At 43.4% G+C, this 21517-nt stretch overlaps 1 protein-coding gene across 3 annotated transcripts in view; it reads left to right on the top strand.

The window, feature by feature from the left end:
- The window catches only part of RIPOR2 (RHO family interacting cell polarization regulator 2), a gene marked incomplete at its 5' end in the record, with an annotated part of 67732 nt that extends 47178 nt beyond the window's left edge, over positions 1-20554 (top strand). For all 3 annotated transcript variants that reach the window (XM_084213786.1, XM_084213785.1, XM_084213787.1), the window contains 12 exons: positions 439-587; positions 1665-1794; positions 3812-4501; positions 7112-7296; positions 9040-9208; positions 10635-10770; positions 11628-11789; positions 12774-12932; positions 13947-14149; positions 15596-15679; positions 17582-17672; positions 18716-20554. In XM_084213786.1, coding sequence (XP_084069912.1) covers positions 439-587; positions 1665-1794; positions 3812-4501; positions 7112-7296; positions 9040-9208; positions 10635-10770; positions 11628-11789; positions 12774-12932; positions 13947-14149; positions 15596-15679; positions 17582-17672; positions 18716-18816 — 2259 coding nt within the window. In that variant the 3' untranslated portion in view covers positions 18817-20554. The remainder of the gene's footprint in view (positions 1-438; positions 588-1664; positions 1795-3811; positions 4502-7111; positions 7297-9039; positions 9209-10634; positions 10771-11627; positions 11790-12773; positions 12933-13946; positions 14150-15595; positions 15680-17581; positions 17673-18715) is intronic.
- Between the last annotated feature and the right edge of the window lie 963 nt (positions 20555-21517).

Raw genomic sequence — 21517 nt, 5'->3', positions numbered from 1 at the left:
TCCCTTGGGAATTCCTAATTAGACAAGTTACATCAGGAGATTCCCAGTCAGGAATTTGTCAACTGCTGAGACACGCTATGGCCTTCCTGTTCTCACTCTTCCCTTGGGCTCTGGTTATCATTAGTGCAAAAGATCGAATACAAGACTAGACAGCCCCTTGGTCTTGAGCCAGTATGGTTGTCCACTTCTGACTCCTATAAAAAACATAAAGGAAACATGGAATTGTAATCATATGCAACTATGCATTTCCTAAAAAAAAAAAACCAAAACAAAACCACCACCAAATCCAGATTTTTTTCCTTAAGTAATGCAACAGACAATAATATTTTAGAAGCTTTTTGGCAAGGGGGCCAGGCCAGACAACCAAAACTATTATTTTGGGATTAAGGACTGCAATGCCCTTTTTGGTCCTAAATATCCTGTTCTCGTCCCTTACAGGTCACAGAAGTTAAAGGGCTTGCTACTCATATCCTCGTGGGAAGTGTAACCTGTGAGACAAAAGACCTGTTTGCAGCTCGGCCTCAAGTGGTTGCAGTAGACATTAATGACCTTGGCACAGTAAAGCTGAACCTTGAGATCACCTGGTAGTAAGTAGAACTTGTTGGTCAGTCAGTCAATCAATCAATCAATCAATCAATCAATCAGCTGTAAAACTTCAACCAAAGAAAAATGGTTCATCCATGTGGGTTGTTCTCTCCATATTTTTCCCTGCCAAGGAAGATTGTGAAGGAGCTGTGGCCCAAGTTTGGTATATGAGAAATAGTTCATACTCAGCCACAATTTGCCTGCTTTTCCTGTGGTAAAGAGGGTTGTGCCTAGTTTCAGCTGTTAAATTAGGTTTGGTAAGAACTGACATTACAAGGTATGGGAACTGCTTAGTGAGGATAGATCTCAGAATTGCCTAAAGCTTACTTCAAAACTTAAAAATGGGATATAACTGAGTGCTCATATATATATAATTTTTTAATATATATATATAATTTATATTTATATATATATATTTAATATTTTTTAAAAATCATTTTATGGATTTACACTAGCATAGCAAAGTTCAGGAGCTGACCCATCTTGAAAAGCTGGCTTTTAAGGGCTTCATACACCACAAGAGTGATGGGAAATCTCTTGGTGTTTTCACATTGGTCAGCATAGGTGAGCTGGTAGCCTTAGGATACAAACCCAATTCTCAGTGCATTTTAATAAAACAAGTAAATGTCATTTCTGAAGAAGCATTGATGCATATAACTTTTTACAATGATGTGTGCTGTTTCTTGTAATGCAATAAACATGAAGGCAGCAATAACAGCTCCTGGTTTCCTTTACAATGCAACAGCTCTATTAATAGTTGAGCACCTTTCTCATTAGTATGTGTGACACTTGGCACCTCAAATGCAAGAATACTTTTCATGTGAGAAGAATAACATCAGACTACACTACATAAATGATTTCTGAGGGAACACTTTTATCAGAACCGAAAACCACACTTCTGAGACTGCTGTCTAATTAACAACATTTTCTTTAAACACTTCAGTTTAAAAACTTGCTACCTCTGGGTTTTGAAGTGCTAATAAACCACCCTTTCAAAAATGATTTCTATGGACCTGAAAGTCCCTCTTGCTCAGCCTAACAACCTTTTATTTTCTCCCCTCTTGCCTGTGTATCTGTAGCCCCTTTGATGTTGAAGACTTGACCCCATCCACAGGAAATGTGAGCAAGGCATCTGCTCTCCAGAGGAGAATGTCCATGTACAGCCAAGGCACTCCTGAAACACCAACCTTCAAGGACCACTCATTCTTTGTAAGCTCTGTTTAGCTTCGTGTTCATGTAATGAGAAACCTTAGAGCAGTTCAAACACTGCAAACATTTCACTGCTTTACATGTCTAAGCTTTTTTTGCCCTGGTTCCAGCAGGCTACCCTTACAAATACTTATAAAGCAAGTGCATTCCTAGCTGCTAATCCTAAAAGAAGGTGACCATGATCCTGGCATCTTTGAAACTATGTGGCCAATTAATGCATACCTATCCTTCCTGCCTGACTGCTGTGATGCTTGAATAATCTTTAAAAAATGTGTTTTCATTTTGCAACAGTAGTTAAGCAACTATTATAGCACAAGTATTTTTAAGTATCCTGTGATAAAATTTGCCCCTGTACTGAAGATATTCACAGGGTGTTCCTACATTTTGCATGAATCGAATTCTGAATGCTTAATCAGGCCATCTGTACAGAGATTAACTTTACAAGTGCTGCATCCCATGCCTGTAATTTAGTACTCTGCTGCAAGGCATTCATTTAACTTGCCCTTCCTCACACCCTCTTTGCTTTAACTGTTGAAGAAATGGCTGCATCCCCTGCAAGACAGGCCAAAGTTGACAATCTTAGATGCTCTTCAAGACACTTTCTTTGACAAGCTTCGTCGCAGTCGCTCTTTTAGTGACCTGCCATCGCTCAGGCTAAGCCCAAAAGCAGGGCTAGAGCTCTATGTGAGTCCTGGTTTTTGTTTGGTGAAGGATTTTTTCAGTTCCTGTGTGGCATTTCCATTCCCACGCATGCTTCATGTGTCGCTCTCTGTTGCAACTCGCTCATTTTGCTGACTGATTAGAGGGCTGGACATAACTGTGAGCCCATGCAGCTTGCATTAAATCAAAATTCCTCTTGGTTTCCACAGAGATAATGATCAGAAGTCAACTATCTGTGGGCAGAGAGCAGGGCAGGAGTACAAGCCAACAGTGTTCTTAAAAATCACCTGCTACACTGACTGACGCTCCACATTTGCCTAGTAACATGACTTTCAGAAGCCAAAGGCATGCTCATGTAAAGGGAAAGAACAAATAAACCTTTGGCTATAATTATGTTTAGGGAAAAAAAGCTGCTAATAATATTAGAAAAAAATTTCAAGTTCTGGGCATTTAAACCTTAAGCTTAACAACATGTGGATGCCTACAGTTCTTTCCAGCAAATTGTCAGCAAAATAGTAGTTGCCTTCCATCTGTGCCATGCATTTCCATGAGCTGGCCACATAACAAAGCAAGGTTTGTAGGTTAGATAGGCAGGTTGTGACTCCTATAGTGATTTTTCCCCAAATGTCAGTCAGAGATGAACATACATACATATATAATATATGCCCTGATAAGTCTGGAGTCAGCATAGGCTGATTTTGCTTCTTTAATGATCAGTGTCCTGCTCAATACACCACCAGTTTTGCTGACTCATTTCAGCAGAAACTCATGTTGGAGAGGACTCCTGTATAACTCTTGTTCGACAATTGTTACAGACATCCATGCCACATGCAGGACATTGGATAAAAAGAAATAGCACAATACTATCATCACTTAACCACCATGATACTAGAGAAACTTTTGGAGCAAACTGTGTTACATTTTATGGATTGCTACTTTAGAAGTCAGAAAAAAAGTAGAACAGAAATCTGTAATGAGTAAGAAAATGCAGACTAGGTGGCTTATGTACAATCCCATTAAAAAGAGCCATGGTACAGGAACTAGAGCAGTGCACTGGAAATGCTGTTGGAGAGAATATAGCAGGGTGAGCAGAATTCATGACTCTCTGGAGATCATTTGCTAGAGCTCTCTATTTAGCAGAGGCATGGCTGAGCCCAGGTTTTCCAGAAGTTTTCATGCTGAAATTGAGGAGCTGTGCCAGATGAAAGCGGAAGTTTGATTTGAAATATTTTTTCCATCTCTCAAGTCTTGAATGCTTCTTTAATCTTTTTCCTTTCCTTTTTTTTCTTGGGCACATTATTTTTTTCCTCTTTCCAGTACTGCATTGAAAAACACTTTCTCCCTATTATCTTTTCAGTCGAATTTGCCAGATGATGTCTTTGAAAACGGCACAGCGGCCACTGAGAAGAGACCTCTCTCCTTCACTTTTGGTGACCTGCCTTACGAAGACGCCGTGCCCCCCGCCAGCTCAGCAGAGTCCCCCTGTGCTCACGTCAGCTCCAGCCCCGACATCACCGCCACCCCCACCCAGCACCAAGCCCTGGGCTCCTCCCAGAGCTCAAGCCTGGACTGTAGCAGCAGCGACTCCCGCAGAGACTCTGTTGCTGAGCCAAAGGACCTGCTGTCCCACGGAGAGGGAGCGGTGGCTGAGAGCAAGAACGCCCCCAGGGCAGCTCTTGAAGTTTGCCAAAAGATCTCTGATGCTGGGAGCGATGGTGTCTTCGTAGAAACGAGTGTCCCGGTGTCTCTCCTGCAGGACACGGATGAAGGCTCAGAACTCAAGCCTGTGGAGCTGGATACCTATGAGGGCAGCATCACGAAGCAGCTGGTCAAAAGGCTTACATCAGCAGAGACACCCCTGACCCCAGAGAGGCTGCCTTGTGAGGGATCCATTAGTGGGGAATCAGAAGGATATAAGTCTTATCTCGATGGAAGCATTGAGGAAGCCTTGCAAGGGCTTCTCTTAGCTCTTGAGCCACATAAAGAGCAGTATAAAGAGTTTCAGGACCTGGATCAAGAAGTGATGCATCTAGATGACATCCTAAAAGTGAGTACATTTTCAGAAAATGCTACCCTAAAGAAAATCTGAGCAGGTAGAATGTCCTTGCCTGCCTCGCAAACATTAAATTAGGCTTTCTGGAGAATAGTAGACTTCCCTGGTAACGGTAGATTTGCTCCTGCTTGGAGCATCTTTTCACAATATTGCATTTTTAAACTATTGTCAGCAATGTGCTTATCATAGCCTTGTGTCCTCCAGCAACAGATCTTTTATCAAAACCTGGGGGAAAGAGAAAAAGGTGCTATGACTGAAGGGTAATTAAATTATGCCCTTCAGAACGCTTTGTGAACCATTGTGAATCACCTCTTGTGAACCCATTGCTTGTGCCATACTGGGGATCAAATATAGCCAAACTTCTGCCTTTGAAATCTATGAGTCACATCCTCAGTGGGTGTGCTTCAGCATACTGCCCCTGAACTCCATGGAGCTGTGCAAAACTGCACCAGCTGAGGATCAGGCCTTGTAGCCATAGAAGCTGAATTTTCTAAATTCCCAAGGGGATTTAGAAGCACAAGTGTCACTGAAGGTTGCTGTCCCCATGTCACCTAGGCGTGGCCTTTTCCTTTTTCCCTCATCCATTTTCATAATGAAAAACATCCTGTCATCACATCAAGATGCAGAGAATAATGTTAAAAATCAGAAGAAAAGGGGTTTGCATGTGTGTTGTTAATATGTTTACTGCAGGTCACTGTTACTCGTATCTCCCCCGTGAATAACAACTCATGACATGTTACTCTCCAAACAGTATTATATGGGGAATAATCATTTCAAATGCTTCATATTCATATGCAAGTTGGTCTGCTAGTCATTTAAGCCTCATCATTCAAAAACATGGCTGAGGAGGAAGCAGGGAATAATTTATTCTTCTGCATTATCTTTTTACAAAGAAACTTTGTTAACATCCTTATTTCCATTGCATGGTACTTTCCCAAATTAAGCATTTTTTTGACAGCCTGCAGCCCCTGTTCCTTGCATTATTTATTCCTAGAGAGGTTCAAGCAGGCAAAGGTACCATTACTATTATTTTTTAACTTGGTACAAGAGGTCAACTATCCAAAGGGCAGAGAGACAATGGAGACTGTTTATTTAGGCTGCTTCGATCAGAAGTTACAAACAGACAGACATGGGATGGGGGCAGAGGAGGATGGATGTGTGCAGACAGGATTCCTGCACACTCAAGATGGATGCCTCTTCAGATCTGTTGAAATCTGGATGTCACCTATTGATCAGCTCTCAGACTGGCACTCAGCATCACCAGCAGCCATGCAGAAAAGGGCTCCTCATGCAGAAGGGTTGAGCTGGAATCCAGCTGTGGCTGAAGAAACCTCTCTTGGCCATATTGGATGAGCATAGAAAATGGCCCACATGTAGCTGTTTCAATTTGCTTGAAGAAGCTGCACTGCCAAGCCCTGAAGGAAATGGAAGCTGAAACCATTGGTGCTGCACAAGAAGCAGGATACAGCACTCATCCTTGTCACAGATGTGTTGGGAAGTGTGTTTGATCAGCTATTGACTGTGCAGTCAGTTTAAGGACTCAAACATCCTAAGTGCAAGTGCCTGACCATTAGTATTGTGTACAAATGAATTATAAATGGAACTCCAGCTCCCTTCAGCTCTAGAGCAGCTGGTGCTGGATCTGAACTCCTCAGAGGCCAATGCATTTTTCTGTGAGCTGAGACAAAGTCATGGCTCCTGCCTGAGACTGGAGGATGTGGCCTGTGTAATGGCACCAGTGGCTCATGACTGTTTCTGATCAAATGGTGTGAAGGATGTTGAAGTCATTGCACCAACCAATGGAGATGATCCCTCAAGTTACATCTGATTCTTCAGGAAAACCGTGGAAGCAATTCTGTGGGCACACGTGGATGAATTGCCACATGGGGTTAGGGTATTTCATACTTCCCACAGCAACAGCAAGGTTCCTTTGCATTTCTTCCCTGCAGTGAGGTGGGGATGGTTTCCCCCTCTCTCTAGTACTGTTAATTTCTGAGTTACAATACTGCCTTTCTCTGTCACCTAAGAATCTGATACCTTATTGGCTTTTCCTTGATAATCCATTTGGCTTCAAAGGCCACAAAAGTCCTTTCATTCCATTAATAAATGTGCAGCTATGGGATGAAATTCATTCCTGGCTAAGGTCTCTTAGAGTTACGTCTGGAATAAATCAGGTAGTGCCATTGGATATGTATAAATTGGCTTCTGTAGCTAGAACAGCAATTAAGGAATGTGCCTTCTCCTTTCAACTTCCATTGCATTAATTCCCGTCATTCCTTTTGGAAAATGCCTAGAGCTGCGAAACTTGGATTCAAGAAGTACTTCTCATTTCTATAAAATGCATTGAATTTTGCCTTTGAGGGTTTTCCTTTGGGGAAGAGAGTGGGTAGCATGAGGAGGGGAGGAGGAATGAAAGGCTCTCTCCAGTTCTCAGGCTTTGATTGTATATGCTATGAATATGAAGGCTTGAAATGAAACACCCAATAAAATGAAGTTTTGAAAATAAAATGAAGAATTTGAAGTTTTAAGCTTTATCAATTTTTTTTTCTTATCTTTCTTGTAGTAGTTTCTTGGGGTTTTCATTGGTTCGTTCTGCCTTTGCAGTGCAAGCCAGCAGTAAGCCGAAGCAGGTCCTCCAGTTTAAGTCTAACAGTTGAAAGTGCTTTAGAAAGCTTTGATTTCCTGAACACCTCTGACTTTGATGATGAGGATGGTGGTGGTGTGGAGGTTTGTAATGGTGGAGGAGGTGCAGACTCAGTATTTTCAGATACTGAGATTGAGAAGAATAGGTAAGTTTGTAGTACCTGCCAGCTGTGCTTACGCCAAACTGACACCCTGGCTCTTTGTCACTAACAGGGGATCCTGGTGCACAATTTATTCAAGGAAGACTGACTAATCCTTGATGAGTTTTAGGGTCAGAGGGCTCCCCATGGCTGCTGCATACAAAATCTTTCGTTTCCAGCACCATCTTTTTTCCCTATGTTTAAATATATGCAATCTGTCCTCCAAAGGAGAAGGGTAAATTAAATTAGGCTGACATCAATACTGGCAGAGCCTCTTCCTTGACATAGGTTTGGACCTGGCTTTCCTTGGATGTAATTACTAATTCCTCTGTGGTTTTTTCCCCCCTCCCTTTGTCTTTTCTCTCTAGCCGAATGAGTCTTTGCAGTGGATTAAGCTTGTCAGTAACAATAACACAGGGCCAGATTTAAGCAGCATGATGTAGGTTGCCTTTGGAATGTAAGAGTGATGACTGGTACTCTGTTCATGGCCCTGCGTGTTACCTGCCCTTCTTTCATCACTTTTGGTCTTTCTGAGAAAAAAAAAAAAAAAAGGCAAAAAAAAAGAGAAAACAAAAAAGCTGTGGTGTTGTGCCGTGGCCTGCCATTGTTGTGTGACTTTAAGATGCTGTGCTTCAATCATTAGATCTTAAAAGCATGTTTGCCTCCTTTGAGCTGACACGATGCCCAGCAGGCACGTAAGCGGCACTAGAGCTGGAAAAAAAAGAAAGGAACACGGTTCCCTCCCTGCCTGTGCTCTCCAGCCAGGGAGCTATACTACTCACAGCTTGCTTAAAGCAACTTGAGTGCAATGAGCAACCACCGTGCAGTTCCCGTCATCTCATGTCCTCATTCCAGAATAAGACTTGGTGGGAAAAAAAAATTGGGAAATTGTGTTGCTTGCTAAACTGGCACTCTGACCTCAGTCCGGTCTGTGCTGATTTAGGGATCTAGCTTCAACCAGTTAAAATAGAAATTGAAATTTCTTTCTTTCCCCTCTGGCTCATCCCCAGACAGTGCAGATTCCCACTTCCATTTTTAGATGTGTAAGTGTGTGACTCAGTGTAAAGATTGCAAGTGTTGAAACTTCTGAACTTGCAGCCAAACACACTTGCCATCTGGGGACTGACCTCAGGCTTTGCATTTAAACACGGGGAGGATCTTTTGTGCAGCAGGACAATATTGGAAATAAAGATTTAAACCACAGTAAGGCTAGCTCTGCACTCTTGCAGAAACAATTGGCAAAGTAAGCTGTACACATTGTGTCAAACTGCACATGAAAACATTGTCTCTTACTTCAGCAGTGGTTTTCCTTTCCTTCTGCAATGAGCCTTAAATTTGACAGCAGGAGGACTCTTCCCAAGCACAGAGCTGTTCTTAGCAGCTCAGTGCTTGGGAAGATACAAATTGTCATGGTTCTTAATCCAGAGTGACTGGGCAGGTGATTCGTCACAGATGGGAGAAAGCTGTCACCACCAAGGGACAGTAACCACGACAAACCTTGCTGTTGAGGACATCATATCACTCAAGGCAAGCCAGTCAGGGGATGTCCCCTAGATGGGCACGTCCCTCCTGTACCCAGGCAGGGCAGCCCTGTGATATGATGTGCCCATCACCAGGTTTCTGTGCGCTTTCAGCTCTTCTGCCGTGCTCTTTGCTCATCACCTTGTGTGTGAGTGGGGCTGTGGGTGTGTGTCTGCTGTGGCAGCTGCCAGCCCCGCACTGACCTCCTCCTCCCTGCCTCCTCCCCAGTTACAGGACGGAACACCCGGAAGCCAGAGGCCACCTGAGCGAAGCTCTCACCGAGGACACGGGCGTGGGCACCAGCGTGGCTGGCAGCCCTCTGCCCCTGACCACAGGCAACGACAGCCTGGATATAACCATAGTTAAGCACTTGCAGTATTGCACCCAGCTCATTCAGGTACCAGCCCCGCCTCATTTGGGCATTTCCTTTAAAATCATTCCTGCCTGCAGGTACAAGCAGGCTGGCAATGTCAGTGCTGCTCCTGAGAGGCGGTGGGAGCTCTGGGCTGGGACAGACACCACGCTGGGGTAGGATGGTGACACCCTGACCCCAGCCAGAGGTGCCTCCATCGTTTCCATCCCGGCCCGTTTCGGAGCAGACCTGACGTGTGAACCGTATAGCTTGGCACCAGCTGAGGGCAGGGCAGTGGGGGACAGGGGCATCCCCTGCTCTGGGTTACAAACTCCAGCTGGCTTTGCTGGCAGGTCCTCAGTGGAGTCGGTGCCCAGTCAAAGCAGCCTGTGTCTTCAGAGGTAAAACAGGAACCCTGTCTCCACTGTTTAACTGAGCCCCAGATGAGCCTGCAGCGTTCAAGAGCAGAGATTAATTATTGCACATGAGACAGAGAGATTCTGTCTGTAACAGGCATGGAGAAGGCAGCATGAGACAGCCCCCTGGGACATCAAAATTGTCAGTTCATGCTCACAACTAGAGGGGCTTTTCTGTAGTTTTTTTTCAGTGCCCATGCATGGGAAATGCGAATTTAAACATCTAGTAAGTGAGGTCATCAGGGTTTTCCTGACAAATCAAAACATGCTGCAACGTCCTCTTCACAATTATTTTACTCTTCCATCTTAGTTATAATTAGCTTTATTTTCCCAAAGGCTCATTGAAGCAATAGAGCACGAGCCTGATTCCAGCACCCTGAGTGTTGAGCTGGAAACTCTGCTGACTCACACTATGAGACAAAGGGAGGTTTTTTGGTTTCAATACAAGATATACAGTAAATATGCAGCTGAGCAAAGTGAACTTGAACCACATCCACACACAAAGCAGATTTGATATGAACATTATTTACATAGACTGCTGAAGAGATGCAGATATCAGCAGCAGGGAGTATTAGCAAAGATTAATTAATTAATAAAATTAATAAAGGCACCTAAGTAATTGATCAAAGCTGAAATGGAGTGGAGAAAGAGCAGCTTGTGGTCTTCCTCTATGCAGGGTTGTCCTGAAAATCTATGGCCCGTGGTGTGTGAAAGTCAGACTAATATTCTTGCCTGGCTTTAAGTCTTGTGGTGATGGGTTTCTTTAGCTTTGGGGAGTGTGTAAATCAGAAATTACTTATGCAAATGGCTACTTGGATACTCAGGTGTTTGGATGTGGATGTAGATATTTAAGGTACAAGCAATGATGCTTATCAACAAGGACCAAAAATTATCCCGACAACAAATTTTTTTTTAAGTTAAGGAGATCCTGTGGTTTGAGGCAATGAATTTGTCTTTGCACTTCAGGTGTTTTGGAGTTTTTTTGTTTTTTCTGAAGCTGGGTTCCTTTTTGGTTCACTGACTCCTTTTTTTCTCTTCCCATTTCTCTTTACCAGCAAATTGTGTTCTCCAGTAAAACACCATTTGTGACAAGAGACCTCCTGGATAAGCTGTCCAGGCAGATCCTCGTGGTGGAGAACATTGCAGAGATCAGCACTGAGAACTTGGGAAACATCACCTCTCTCACTGATGGTAAGAAATAGCTTAGGGGCTTTCATGCTGACAAGGATTTGCCTGGGCATGTGTGTCTGCTGAAATAATCTCTGTGCAGAGCTCACCAGCAGTGCAGGAGAGGCCACTGTAGTAAGGGCTGGCCCAGGGTCACCAGCAGGCAAGGCAGGTGTCACCTACATTTGTCCTCAGCGCTGAAATATGCAAGTGAGAAGAGAAAGGACTTCTTATCCAGCCTGATGTGCAGAAGATGGACAGGTGTCATTGGTGTTGTGAGGTGGGGATACTTCCACCTCTGAAGGCCCAAATTCTTCTTTCACCTTTCTTTCCTGAGGAAAGGCAGGATTTGCATTACAATATCAGAGGCATAATACAACTTGAACATTTTCATTTTTAGTCATCTCTATGGAGAACTCTTAGGTATTTTTCTTTTTGCATCTATTTTAATACTTGGAAGAGTTTGACAAACACATAGTTACCCTCATGTACACTCTGGCAGGATAGGTAAATATTACAAGGTGTATTTACTGTATCAGAAAATTGAGGCAAAAATTGAGTGACTTACTTGAAGCCATAGTGTAGTGCTAGGACAGGGACCAAACTTGTGCAGACCATTTGTGGTGTTCCCCTAGTACTTTGTGCTAGTTAAGAGGAAGAGACATCAATGCTGAGAACTGGATCAGGAGCAATTTTTCTCACATTACCATGGGAAACAGAAAAAACATGTTACAAATCTGGGGTGAGCATGTTGTCATGCTCTGTGAAGGTAATGGTAACTGTGGGATTAGGTGAGATTTCCTCCATTCTTACCTTCTTTTCTCAAAGCTGATGCTTCTCAAAGCATGGCTTTGTTTCATTATTCGTTTTGTCTTCCCAAGCAATTCCAGAGTTCCACAAGAAGCTGTCACTGCTGGCTTTCTGGATGAAGTGTACTGGCCCTGCAGGAGTGTATCACACCTCTGCAGACAAGATGATGAAGCAGTTGGATATTAATTTTGCCACTACTGTGAATGAGGAGTGTCCAGGACTTGCAGAAACAGGTACAAACTGCTGCAAAAAAATGTGTCAGCCATCAAAATGGAGTACAGTCGTGTACTGAGGTTTGTTTTCCAACCCCTTGGAGATCTGTTTGGCCACAGTTCCAAGATCTCATTTGAAAACTAATGCTACAACTCTTGAAACAGTTTTGGCCCCAAATAATGAAACAAACAAAAAAAAAAAAAAAAAAAAAAAAAAAAGGTGAGCTTAACAGAAAAGAAAATACTGTTTTAAGGTTTATGAGCTAACCAGAAGGAAAGTATATTCCCAAATAGAGATTTGTAAGTGATTCAGTGAATCAGGAATCCTTGCACTTAATTTTGTGTATCTGTATAATTCCCACACCCCATTACAGTGGACTGGGATGAAATTAATCCACATTCAGTGAGTTTGCCTGAGCTCACTTGTTCTTATCTTGTGGGGGATGTACCACACCTCAAACTCCAGCTATACTGACCAGCTCTCCCTTGGACAGAACGGGGATGGAGGCTGATTTGCCCAGGTGTGGCCACCTGCACTGTGGATGCTACACAGGGCAGTGTTCTCCTTCCTGCTCCATGCTACAGCTCTCAGGCAGTGCCTCAGACTAGCCTTCTGCATGCCACACTAGTGCAGGAACATGAAAAATAGCCAAGCCAAATCCTGCCTCAGTGGCACTGTGGGGGTGTAGCAGGCAGTGCATGTGGAGAGGGGTGTACAGTGCAGGATATTGTTCAGGTAGAAATGACGCAGCACAGGAAGCTGCACTAGCCATCTGCAGACTGGCAGAGGTTCATCCTTACAAAGGTATTCTCTGGCAATGAGACCCAGATAGGGAGAAGGCCTGTCCAGCTTCTAACCTAACCACAGCTGAGCTTAGAAACATTGGAAGTATCTGGCCTTGCAGAGGATGTTCTTTCTTTCCGGTTTTGAAGTGGACTGAGTAATTTTGCCAGCAGCTTTTGCTCTCGCTAACCTGTGCCTTTGTCCATGGCTGTCCATGGCAGTTTTCAGGATCCTGGTGTCTCAGATCCTGGACCGGACAGAGCCTGTCCTCTACTCCAGCATGTCCTCCGAGACCATCACTGTCTTTCAGTACTACAGCTACTTTGCCAGCCACAGTGTCAATGACCTTGGAAGCTATTTGCTGCAGCTTGCAAAAGAAGGTAGGTATATAAATTCAGCTGGCTGGTTAGGCAGTTCCTCCCTGTCCTTCTGAGCTCAACACAAGGCAGTCCTGCCCTGAGGTTGGTTTTACAAAGGAGGAGAGAAAAGAGACAAAGAAGTGTCCTGGCTATGAAGTGGATGCACCTGAACTGTTGTGCATGTCAAGGGAAAGGAGCTGATGCAGATAAACTCTCAGTCATTCCTATTTCCATATTCAAATGGGGAAAAACCTGTTTTGAAAGTACTGTTTTTCAGGGAATGGCTGATGGTGGTGGGCTGAGCCCAAGGTCTGGGAAGTTTTCTGTGCCCACAGCTTGGATGATGTCTTGGTCTTTCACCACCTGTTATGGAGACACCTTCTGAAGTGCTGAGCAATTCTCAGGAACCAAGGGATCACAGCACCTCAGAGTTTTGCAGGCTCTGCCACCAAGAGCTAGAGAGGAAGCAGATGCTGCACAGTGTGCTGAACTGCAGTCTCTGACAAGCCAAGTTTTCTTCTCTATCTGAGAGGGAGTTTGAGGAACCTTGCCTAGTTTTCCTTTTTATTTGGGCATATGAGGGAGCTTTTGCTCAAAAGCCTGGAAGCAAAATGGCATTTCAATTCTGAAACATATTAGCCCTAGCTCTTGTTGGCAGACATCAATCTATCCAGGAAAAGCTCTCACAAAGATGCTCTGAAAGTCAATACACTGGCAAGGATATTTGGTTTCAATTGTTAGAGCGAGAATTGACATCTTCCAGCAGGAAGCAAAGATTTGACAGGGGTGCCTGTAGCTCTGGACAGCCTCAGTGCTGCACTTGGGCCCATCTACTCATCTCCTCACTTGCAGAAGGTCTGAGAAAGGCCCGGCTTAAATTCCCCATGCAGACACACTGCCATGCTGCAGTTGCTCAGATGGGAATAATTTTGTACCCTCAGTGTGTGTAGTATAAATCAAGGATTGCTAGCAAGAAAAGGAAACCCAAAGTACCGAGAGGATAAAGTAACACAGACCTTTTTCTTGCTCTTCTAGCGTCTGTGGTTCAGGTGCTGCAGTCAGTGAAAGATGGAAAACTGCAGCACAATGTGTCCAAAATAAACTCCAATAACCTTCCACCACAGCAGGAAGTTTTAAGAGCTTTGGCTTTGCTTCTCAATGAAAATAAAAATGAAGTCAGTGAGACTGTGGCATCGCTTCTGACAGCAACTGCAGAAAACAGGCACTTCAGGGAGAAGGTAAGTGGCAGAAAATCACCTGTCACCTGAGAGACCTGTGTCACCATGACTTTTTTCTACCTGTACGTCTCAAATATCTGTGCATATAAAATAACTGATCCAAGCTTGATTTAAAGTGATCCAGAGGGCTATTCTGTCTGATTTTTCTGCACATGTACAGGTCTGTTTCTGTCTTTATGCCAGTCTGCTTGTACCTGTCATTACGCTAAACAGGTACCAATCAAAACTGCAAAAACTTACTGTGTGCTGTGCTCTCCAGCTACCTTCCACACCTCAGCATTTCTGCTGCCCTGTCTCAGACTTGGCTTCAGTCCAAGGCTTCAAGGTAACAGTCCCCAGCACCACCAACATGCAAAGATGTAGGTCTCAGATTTTCTTTTTTTTCCCAAAGAAGTCTGCCATCTATGGGACTTCCCAGCATTTCCAGAGGGGATGGGCAAACACAGCTCAGCTGTGAGAACTAAGATTTGAGTCTACCTCTGATTACAAATGCAACAAGCAGGGCCAGGTTAAACACCGAAATTAAATAGAGGGGAGAAGGAGGAGTAAGAAGAAATTAGGGATTGGCTCCTACCCTTTCATGGCAGACCTTCCCCTACTTTCCATCTTGCTCTCTGTCAGGAAAGAGCAAAAGAAAAGGCAGCTGGAAGGGGAAGAGTGGCAGAAGGAAGGCAAAGGGAAGAGAAAAAGTCTTTGCTTCTCTTGTCTATCAATCCAGTCCCCTCTTTGCTTGCCCTCCCACTTCATCTTCCTCTTGGTATTTCATACCATCTTGGTATTTCATACCATCCTTCTCCATCCCCAGCTTCCTGGAGGCAGCATCTCAGGGCAAATATAACCTTCTCCTGGAACAGGCATGTGTAGCTGATACCTGGTGCAGTGCCTGCAGGAAGGACCACAGAGTGGCTTCTGTGAGGATATTATGGAGCCTTATGCTGCAGATGAATTCTCTGTGCAGCTGAGTGCTGCTGAGATTTGCTGCTCAGTAGTAGCTACTAATTTCTAGGGTCAAGCAGTAAACTGGTCTAGCAGCTCATGCTGACATTGTAATCATTATTTTAAGTCTCCCTAGGGTCTATACCAGCTAGTTCATTAATATCCCTACATTAAAGAGACCATCACAAGGGCCACCTCTTGAGGTATTAGACTCCGAGGCCCATTCAAAGCTCTTTGGTGATGTGCCTTCAGAGGCACCAGATTGTACATCTCACTTTAACATGAACTTCTCCTCACCCAAAGCTGCCCTGAGACTGCTGATCTGTGACAGGTGGTGTGGCCTGGATCTGCTGTAGGGAATTTTCCCACCTGTGCCATCCCACATGCTCACTGCCAGGGAGGCAGGCTGCAATTGCTGTCACTTTAACAGGGTAGCAATACCTCCATGCTCCACCCTTCTCTATGGAGGCACAGACATTTTCATTGCTATTCTTCTTTATCTGTTTTCAGGCCTTGATTTATTACTGTGAAGCACTAACCCAGCCCAACCTCCAGCTGCAGAAAGCAGCTTGCTTGGCTCTAAGATACCTCAAGGTAAGAGACAAGGAATAGAATGTGGTGCTTGGCTTTGCTTTTGAAAGGACATATGAAAGAGACAAACAACAAAAGAGAAATTTCAATAACAGCAGCAGTAGTGTTTTTGTTTTGTTGCTGTGCTCCATCCTTTTTCAGATAAAAGGAATGGTTTAGAACCTTCTAAACCACAAACACCTGGGTTCTGTGACCTTGGAAAAGTTTTATCTTTTGCATATCATCTTTTCCTCCCCCTCATATTGACTTTAGGAGACTCAGTTCCACATGACAGAGAAAAAAAAAAGTTAATCCATAAATTACTGACTGAGAAGGATAAAAAATGTTTTCCCGGGATAAAATGAGTTCTAATGCATGTGGGCTGCAGTAACAGAAAAGAAAGATCACAGCTGGTTTTGTGACAAATAACTGGTCATAACATCTGGGCACTACAGCTTCAGCTAGCATCCAGTACCATCTTTGCAGTCCAGCCTATGACAGATGGGGAAATGCACTTTTGTTTTGGTTGGATAGAGCCATGGGAGACAGCAGCCACCCAAGCCTGGCTGGTATGGGGCACTGGAGCAAAAAATGTGTTCCATGAGACAGATGCACTTTGGAGTGACTATTTCTCCCTCTAATCTGTCCCCTGGAAGGCAGCTCTAAACTGTAACTTCATCCCAGTCACAACTGATGCTATGCAGCACATAATCCGGTATTGTTTAAATATGAAAAAACCTTTCCCTTAAATGAGAAGCTAGCAGGCCTCCCTTAGAGGCAATGGTGAGGGACATTACATCTCTGCTGCCTGGGGGTGCAGTGGCATTTTTGATTGCTCAGAAAAACTCAGACTAGGAACCAGTGGTGGGAACTGGAGCTAGGCAAGTTTAACTGGAGCAATGTGGCTTCAGTGAGTCTTGAATAGTTAGAATGGCTGGGGAAAAAAGCTACTGAGGGAAAGTATCACCATTTAGCCTCTTCAAAGAAAAAGCTGAAGCTGGCAGTTAATACTTCAGAGATGGAAATGCTACAATGGATAGGTGGCTGTGGACGGGGTAAATTTAATCCACAGTCGGTTGTGGATTAAACCAAGGGCCCAGTGAATCTCTGAGGGGTTTTTCAGATGGCAGCAAGCTCTGTGTGCCTGTGCCCCATCACTCACAGGCATCTGAGCCGCAGTCAGCAGTGCAGCCTTACACCGAGTCACACATGAGTGGCCACGCTGAAGACAAGGTGGTGAGATGTGATGGCTCTGGCAGCAAAGCCCTCATTCAGAGCACACAGACCAGACCTTGTGCCCCTTGGATTGACAGGGCTCATACAAATACTGACTCTGTGGCTCAGTGCCTCTTCCAGGTGTCACACTGGGGCAGTACCTGCCCTTCCTTTCACTCATCTCGTAGTATTAAATAGCCAGCCAGAGACACTATGACAGCTGCTCTCCCCAAGGACCTGCCATTTTTGTATTACAGAACAGGATTATTCCTTGTTTTCTTCCCTAGCAGAGGCAAGGCAGAAGTCTGCAAATATTGGTAAGCACAGGCTTGACATGCTTTATAGGAAACCTATTTGCTAGATCCCTGCTGTTCATTTCCCTGCTGTACCCTTACCTTGGCATTTTATGGCCTTGGTCCACAGCCCATCACCCATCCTACAGTCAGAAGTGGCAGACAGAGCTGGTCTGTCAGATTTACGTATATAGTGCATAGGGTAGGAAAATGAGAAAGGGCCCACACCAGCAGCAGAAAATACACCTCCTCCAAATGATTCCCCTCAGGGAAACCCCATTCCTCCTGTCTCCACCAAAGCCCTTAGCTTGGAGTGGGAAGGGCAGTGCAGAGGACGGTTACTGTTTACATACAAGGTTTTGGAAAAACCCCCGAGTGTCCTGTGTGGTGCTAATGCAGTTCTCTTTGCACTTCCCAGGCTACTGAGAGCATTAAAATGCTGGTCACGCTCTGCCAGTCTGACAATGAAGAGATCAGAAAAGTGGCATCCGAAACCCTGCTCTCCCTTGGTGAGTTGCCTGGTTTAGAGCAGTATTTAATTTTATTTTTTAACAGAACAGCAAGTAAGACACCTGAGCTATGTAAATGTGAGACTGTAAATTTTAAACAAAACTTTACAGAGTGACTTAAAAAAGTCAGAAAATACAGATTCTTAATCATTCATTTTGAAAATGAGCTAAAAAGAGAAATTGAATTGTGTGAGTCTGGAGGGGGAAGTAGTAAAAGTAAGGATAGCAAAAGAGAAGTTGAGAAACAGAAATAATTGATAATAATTCTGCACAGTAGGTGTCCTTGTGTTATTTTAATTATGCAAACCCTTCAAATATGCTCTCTTCCAGAGAATTGGGCAGGAGTTCAGTCTGCTGTTGGACATGTTATTGCTCAGATTATAAAACAACTAGCCTAGGGACACTTGAAAACTCTGATTGTTCTGCCATTCTTCTAGACAGCATACAGAGACCATTTTTGGTTCCTAATTGTCAGCTCAACACATTAGGCTCAATGCTGTCTTAGTGAAAGTGCATACAGATGGCAGTAGCTAAGGAGAAAGGGGGTGAAAGATACAATAATATTTAGCAAACATACTGTTTCCTCATTTTCAACAGTATAGAAGTAACGTTGTGGATAGACTCACTTCTTTAAAGTGCCAGGAAGCAGGAGATGGAGAAACTTTATATTTTCCAAGGTTGAAATGGATAAACATTTACCTCAAGTACATCACAGCAGCAGCTGAGGCCTTGAAAAGCACAATAGGTCATTCAGTGTGACAAGTGTGCAGATACTGTCACCTCATCATACAAGCCACATCTGCTTCTGTTTGGCTTTAGATAATCAAACAAGTTACATGGGAAATTAAAAAAATAAAATTGAACATTCGGAGCATGTTTAACTTTTCCAAATAATTTCTGAAATTGCTTTTAACAAGATAAAGTTTAAGAAGGGGTAGAAGTTACTGGCCAATCAGTACCTTCTAATAGCAGAGAATCCGGTATTTTAAATGTTCTAGGGCAATGACATAATTCATTATTATGCTTTATTGTTTTGCATTCAGGTGAAGATGGGAGACTGGCATATGAACAGCTGGACAAATTTCCCCGGGAATTTGTTAAAGTAGGAAGCCGCCGTGGAACTGAAGCTGCCACAGCTTTTTAGATGGAGAAGAACCTGCCAACATTTAACAGGCATTCAAGTAGGATGGAGCTGCACTTCACTGTGGGGAACAAAAGGAAGACTTTAAAGAATTCTATGAGAATGTTCCAAAATGTAGCAATTTACAGGCTTCTTCTAGAAAAGCAAAATCTAAAATCCAGCTTAAGGATTCCTATTGGCTCCTCGTTGCAGCTCATGATGGAACAGTTGGATGCTGAGGAATACTGTCTTGACTGATTCTAAACAAATAATGTAATTGCAGTTATTCAGCCTCAACAGATTTCTGTGAGATTTTTAGAATTTGGCATCTCCATATATTTTCCTATTATATTTACTTCCTTGAAGTTGTTGTGAAAGCTTGAGCTGTGTGATACCGTATCTATCAAGGACAATCAGGAGGCCACCTGAGCAGGCATGCAAAGTTTTCCCTTGAATCCCAAATGAAGTGTCTGCTGCCATGCAGTGTCCCCAGCAACACTCCAGTAGCAGGAAACGCTGCTCAGCATTCTCATTTGTGTCTTGGTAATGAAATACAGAGAAAATTCTACAAGTTTTGCCTTGAGAAACAGCATGATGTAAACCCTGGGAGGTGTCACTTTGGTGACTCATTCTAAATGCCTCCACTGGTCTTTTATTCCCTTCTCTTGCCCTCCAGCAGCAAACCATCATTAATCCAGCGATTTCTGAGGGGGATCAAACAATCATGTAGGTTTCTGAGAACTAAATGAAAAGGTAAAGTGCATTTATTTATTCTGAGAAGAAGGAGTGAATACTGCTAATTGCACGAGTCCCCAAAACCATTTTGTCCTGCAAGTTGCAGGCAGGATTGGATTTCGTACATTCTAATTAGAGGAGCGTAGTTTCTATAGAGTGATTTCAATATAAAGAACAGAACAAACTCAAGTGGACCTCGGAGGCAGTAATAAACAGAGGGGGAAGTGAATGCACCTCCCCTCCCTGCACTGCAAGGTTGAAAGACAGTGAGTGCTTCAAACTGTTGATTACAAGCCTTAAGTTAACAGAGGTGAATAGAATTTAACAGAAGAGTGTTCCTGTACTGTGTTCATTATGCATGAAATGCTATTTAGACGTCAATTGAAGTATCCAAATTTGCATAGACAACGTAGGAAATATTTGAAACAGTTCACATCAAGAGGAAACCTTGCGAGCCAAACACTTTGGCAGGCAGGGGTCATTTGTTTTGGTTTTTTTTTTTTTACTGTGAATGTTACAAGAATGTACATATCTGTATATTTATAAATATATATATTCTTCCTTTAATTAAAGAAGTACATTTTGTACAGTGCAAAATGCTTACTTGTTTACTGAGGGATATAAACTCTTTTTTGCAGAAGGTAAAATAGCCATGTTATGGTTTTTATACTACACCTGTCCCATCATAGAAAGTTGAATTCTTTCAAGGTGTCCTTTTGTATCTACTTTTTTTTTTTAATTTTTTTCTTTTAGTTTTGTGGCATTTGTACTCACCATATTTCCTATCACTTTTAAGTTATAATAAAGATTATTTTTAATTACTATGCACATCAGTCCATATGTGTAGTCACCCTTTCCATCAGCAGCCTCTTCACTATTAGGCTCATAGTTTAAGTTCAGAGCAAGCCAGTTTTGTGTGTCATTCAAGATACTTATCAAGAAAGGCTCCAAGGGACTACCAGAAAACGTGCTGGAGAGGCTCCAGGATTGCTACCAAACTTGCACTGATTACTGCTCCCTTCTATGAAGACAGACTCTTCATGTCTCAGACAGAAGACATTCCTTCCATTCATTTTCCCTTTTCAAACATTCAGCCTTAGAGCACACACCTTGTGGAATGTAGAGCTGCCTATAGAGCCAAAGCCACGGAGAAGAGGGAGCAGCTCACATACAGAGGTACTCCATCAAATAGAGGGTGTATCACATCTCATTGTAGTTTAAAGCCATCCTTGGAGAAGTTTATTAGCCTAAAGCTGATCTGCTACCCCATTACAACCAGAATTCATGACAGCTGTGACAGTGAACAGACCTTAAAGCTTCCAAAACCTGAAGGCAAAGAAAAATGACCAAACCATTTATTTGTCTCCAAGCTTGTACATTTTTGTGCTTGCAGAGCTGACAACACTGCCTTTTCCGGGCACACTAACACACTCCTTGGTGGAGTAGGAAAAACCAGATGCACAGAGGTGAGCATCACAAGGCTCATGCTTACCAATAGTAAAGAAGGAAGCAACAGGCAGTAATTACAAAAGCTCTTAGGCTGCAGCAGGCTTACCTGGACAAATTCAAAGGTCAGGGCCACCCCAGGAAAGTGTGTTAGGAAAAAGTTCCTGTACCAAAGTAGCTCAGCAGCAGTGCAGATGGAAAAGATGGGCAGCTCGCTAGAAGTGCACTTGGGAAGGGGTTTATCTGGTGGTAACCGTATCCTTACCTTAGGCTGTGGTGGTTTTTACTACCCCTGCCATGCTGCCACTGTCTCAGCACGTGGCCCCATAAATAGAAACCTGTAGTGCCCCTATGCTACTGTAGCTACAGCAGCAGCGTGTTAGGCTGCCCACTTGCACGCTGCTACTGGCAAGGCTTTTATATCCACCAGATTTTCAAAAAGCTATGCTCTGTAGCTTCACCCTGTCCTGCAGTCTGTGATAGATACTTTATAAATAATGCTTACCATTAACATGGACTTCAAAATTAGGAGTCAACAACCACC

The sequence above is a fragment of the Fringilla coelebs genome (assembly GCF_963513975.1).
Source record: "Fringilla coelebs genome assembly, chromosome: 1".
NCBI lineage: Eukaryota > Metazoa > Chordata > Aves > Passeriformes > Fringillidae > Fringilla > Fringilla coelebs.
Note: the sequence above shows the minus strand (reverse complement) of the source record. Positions and strands in the feature narration are given on the sequence as shown.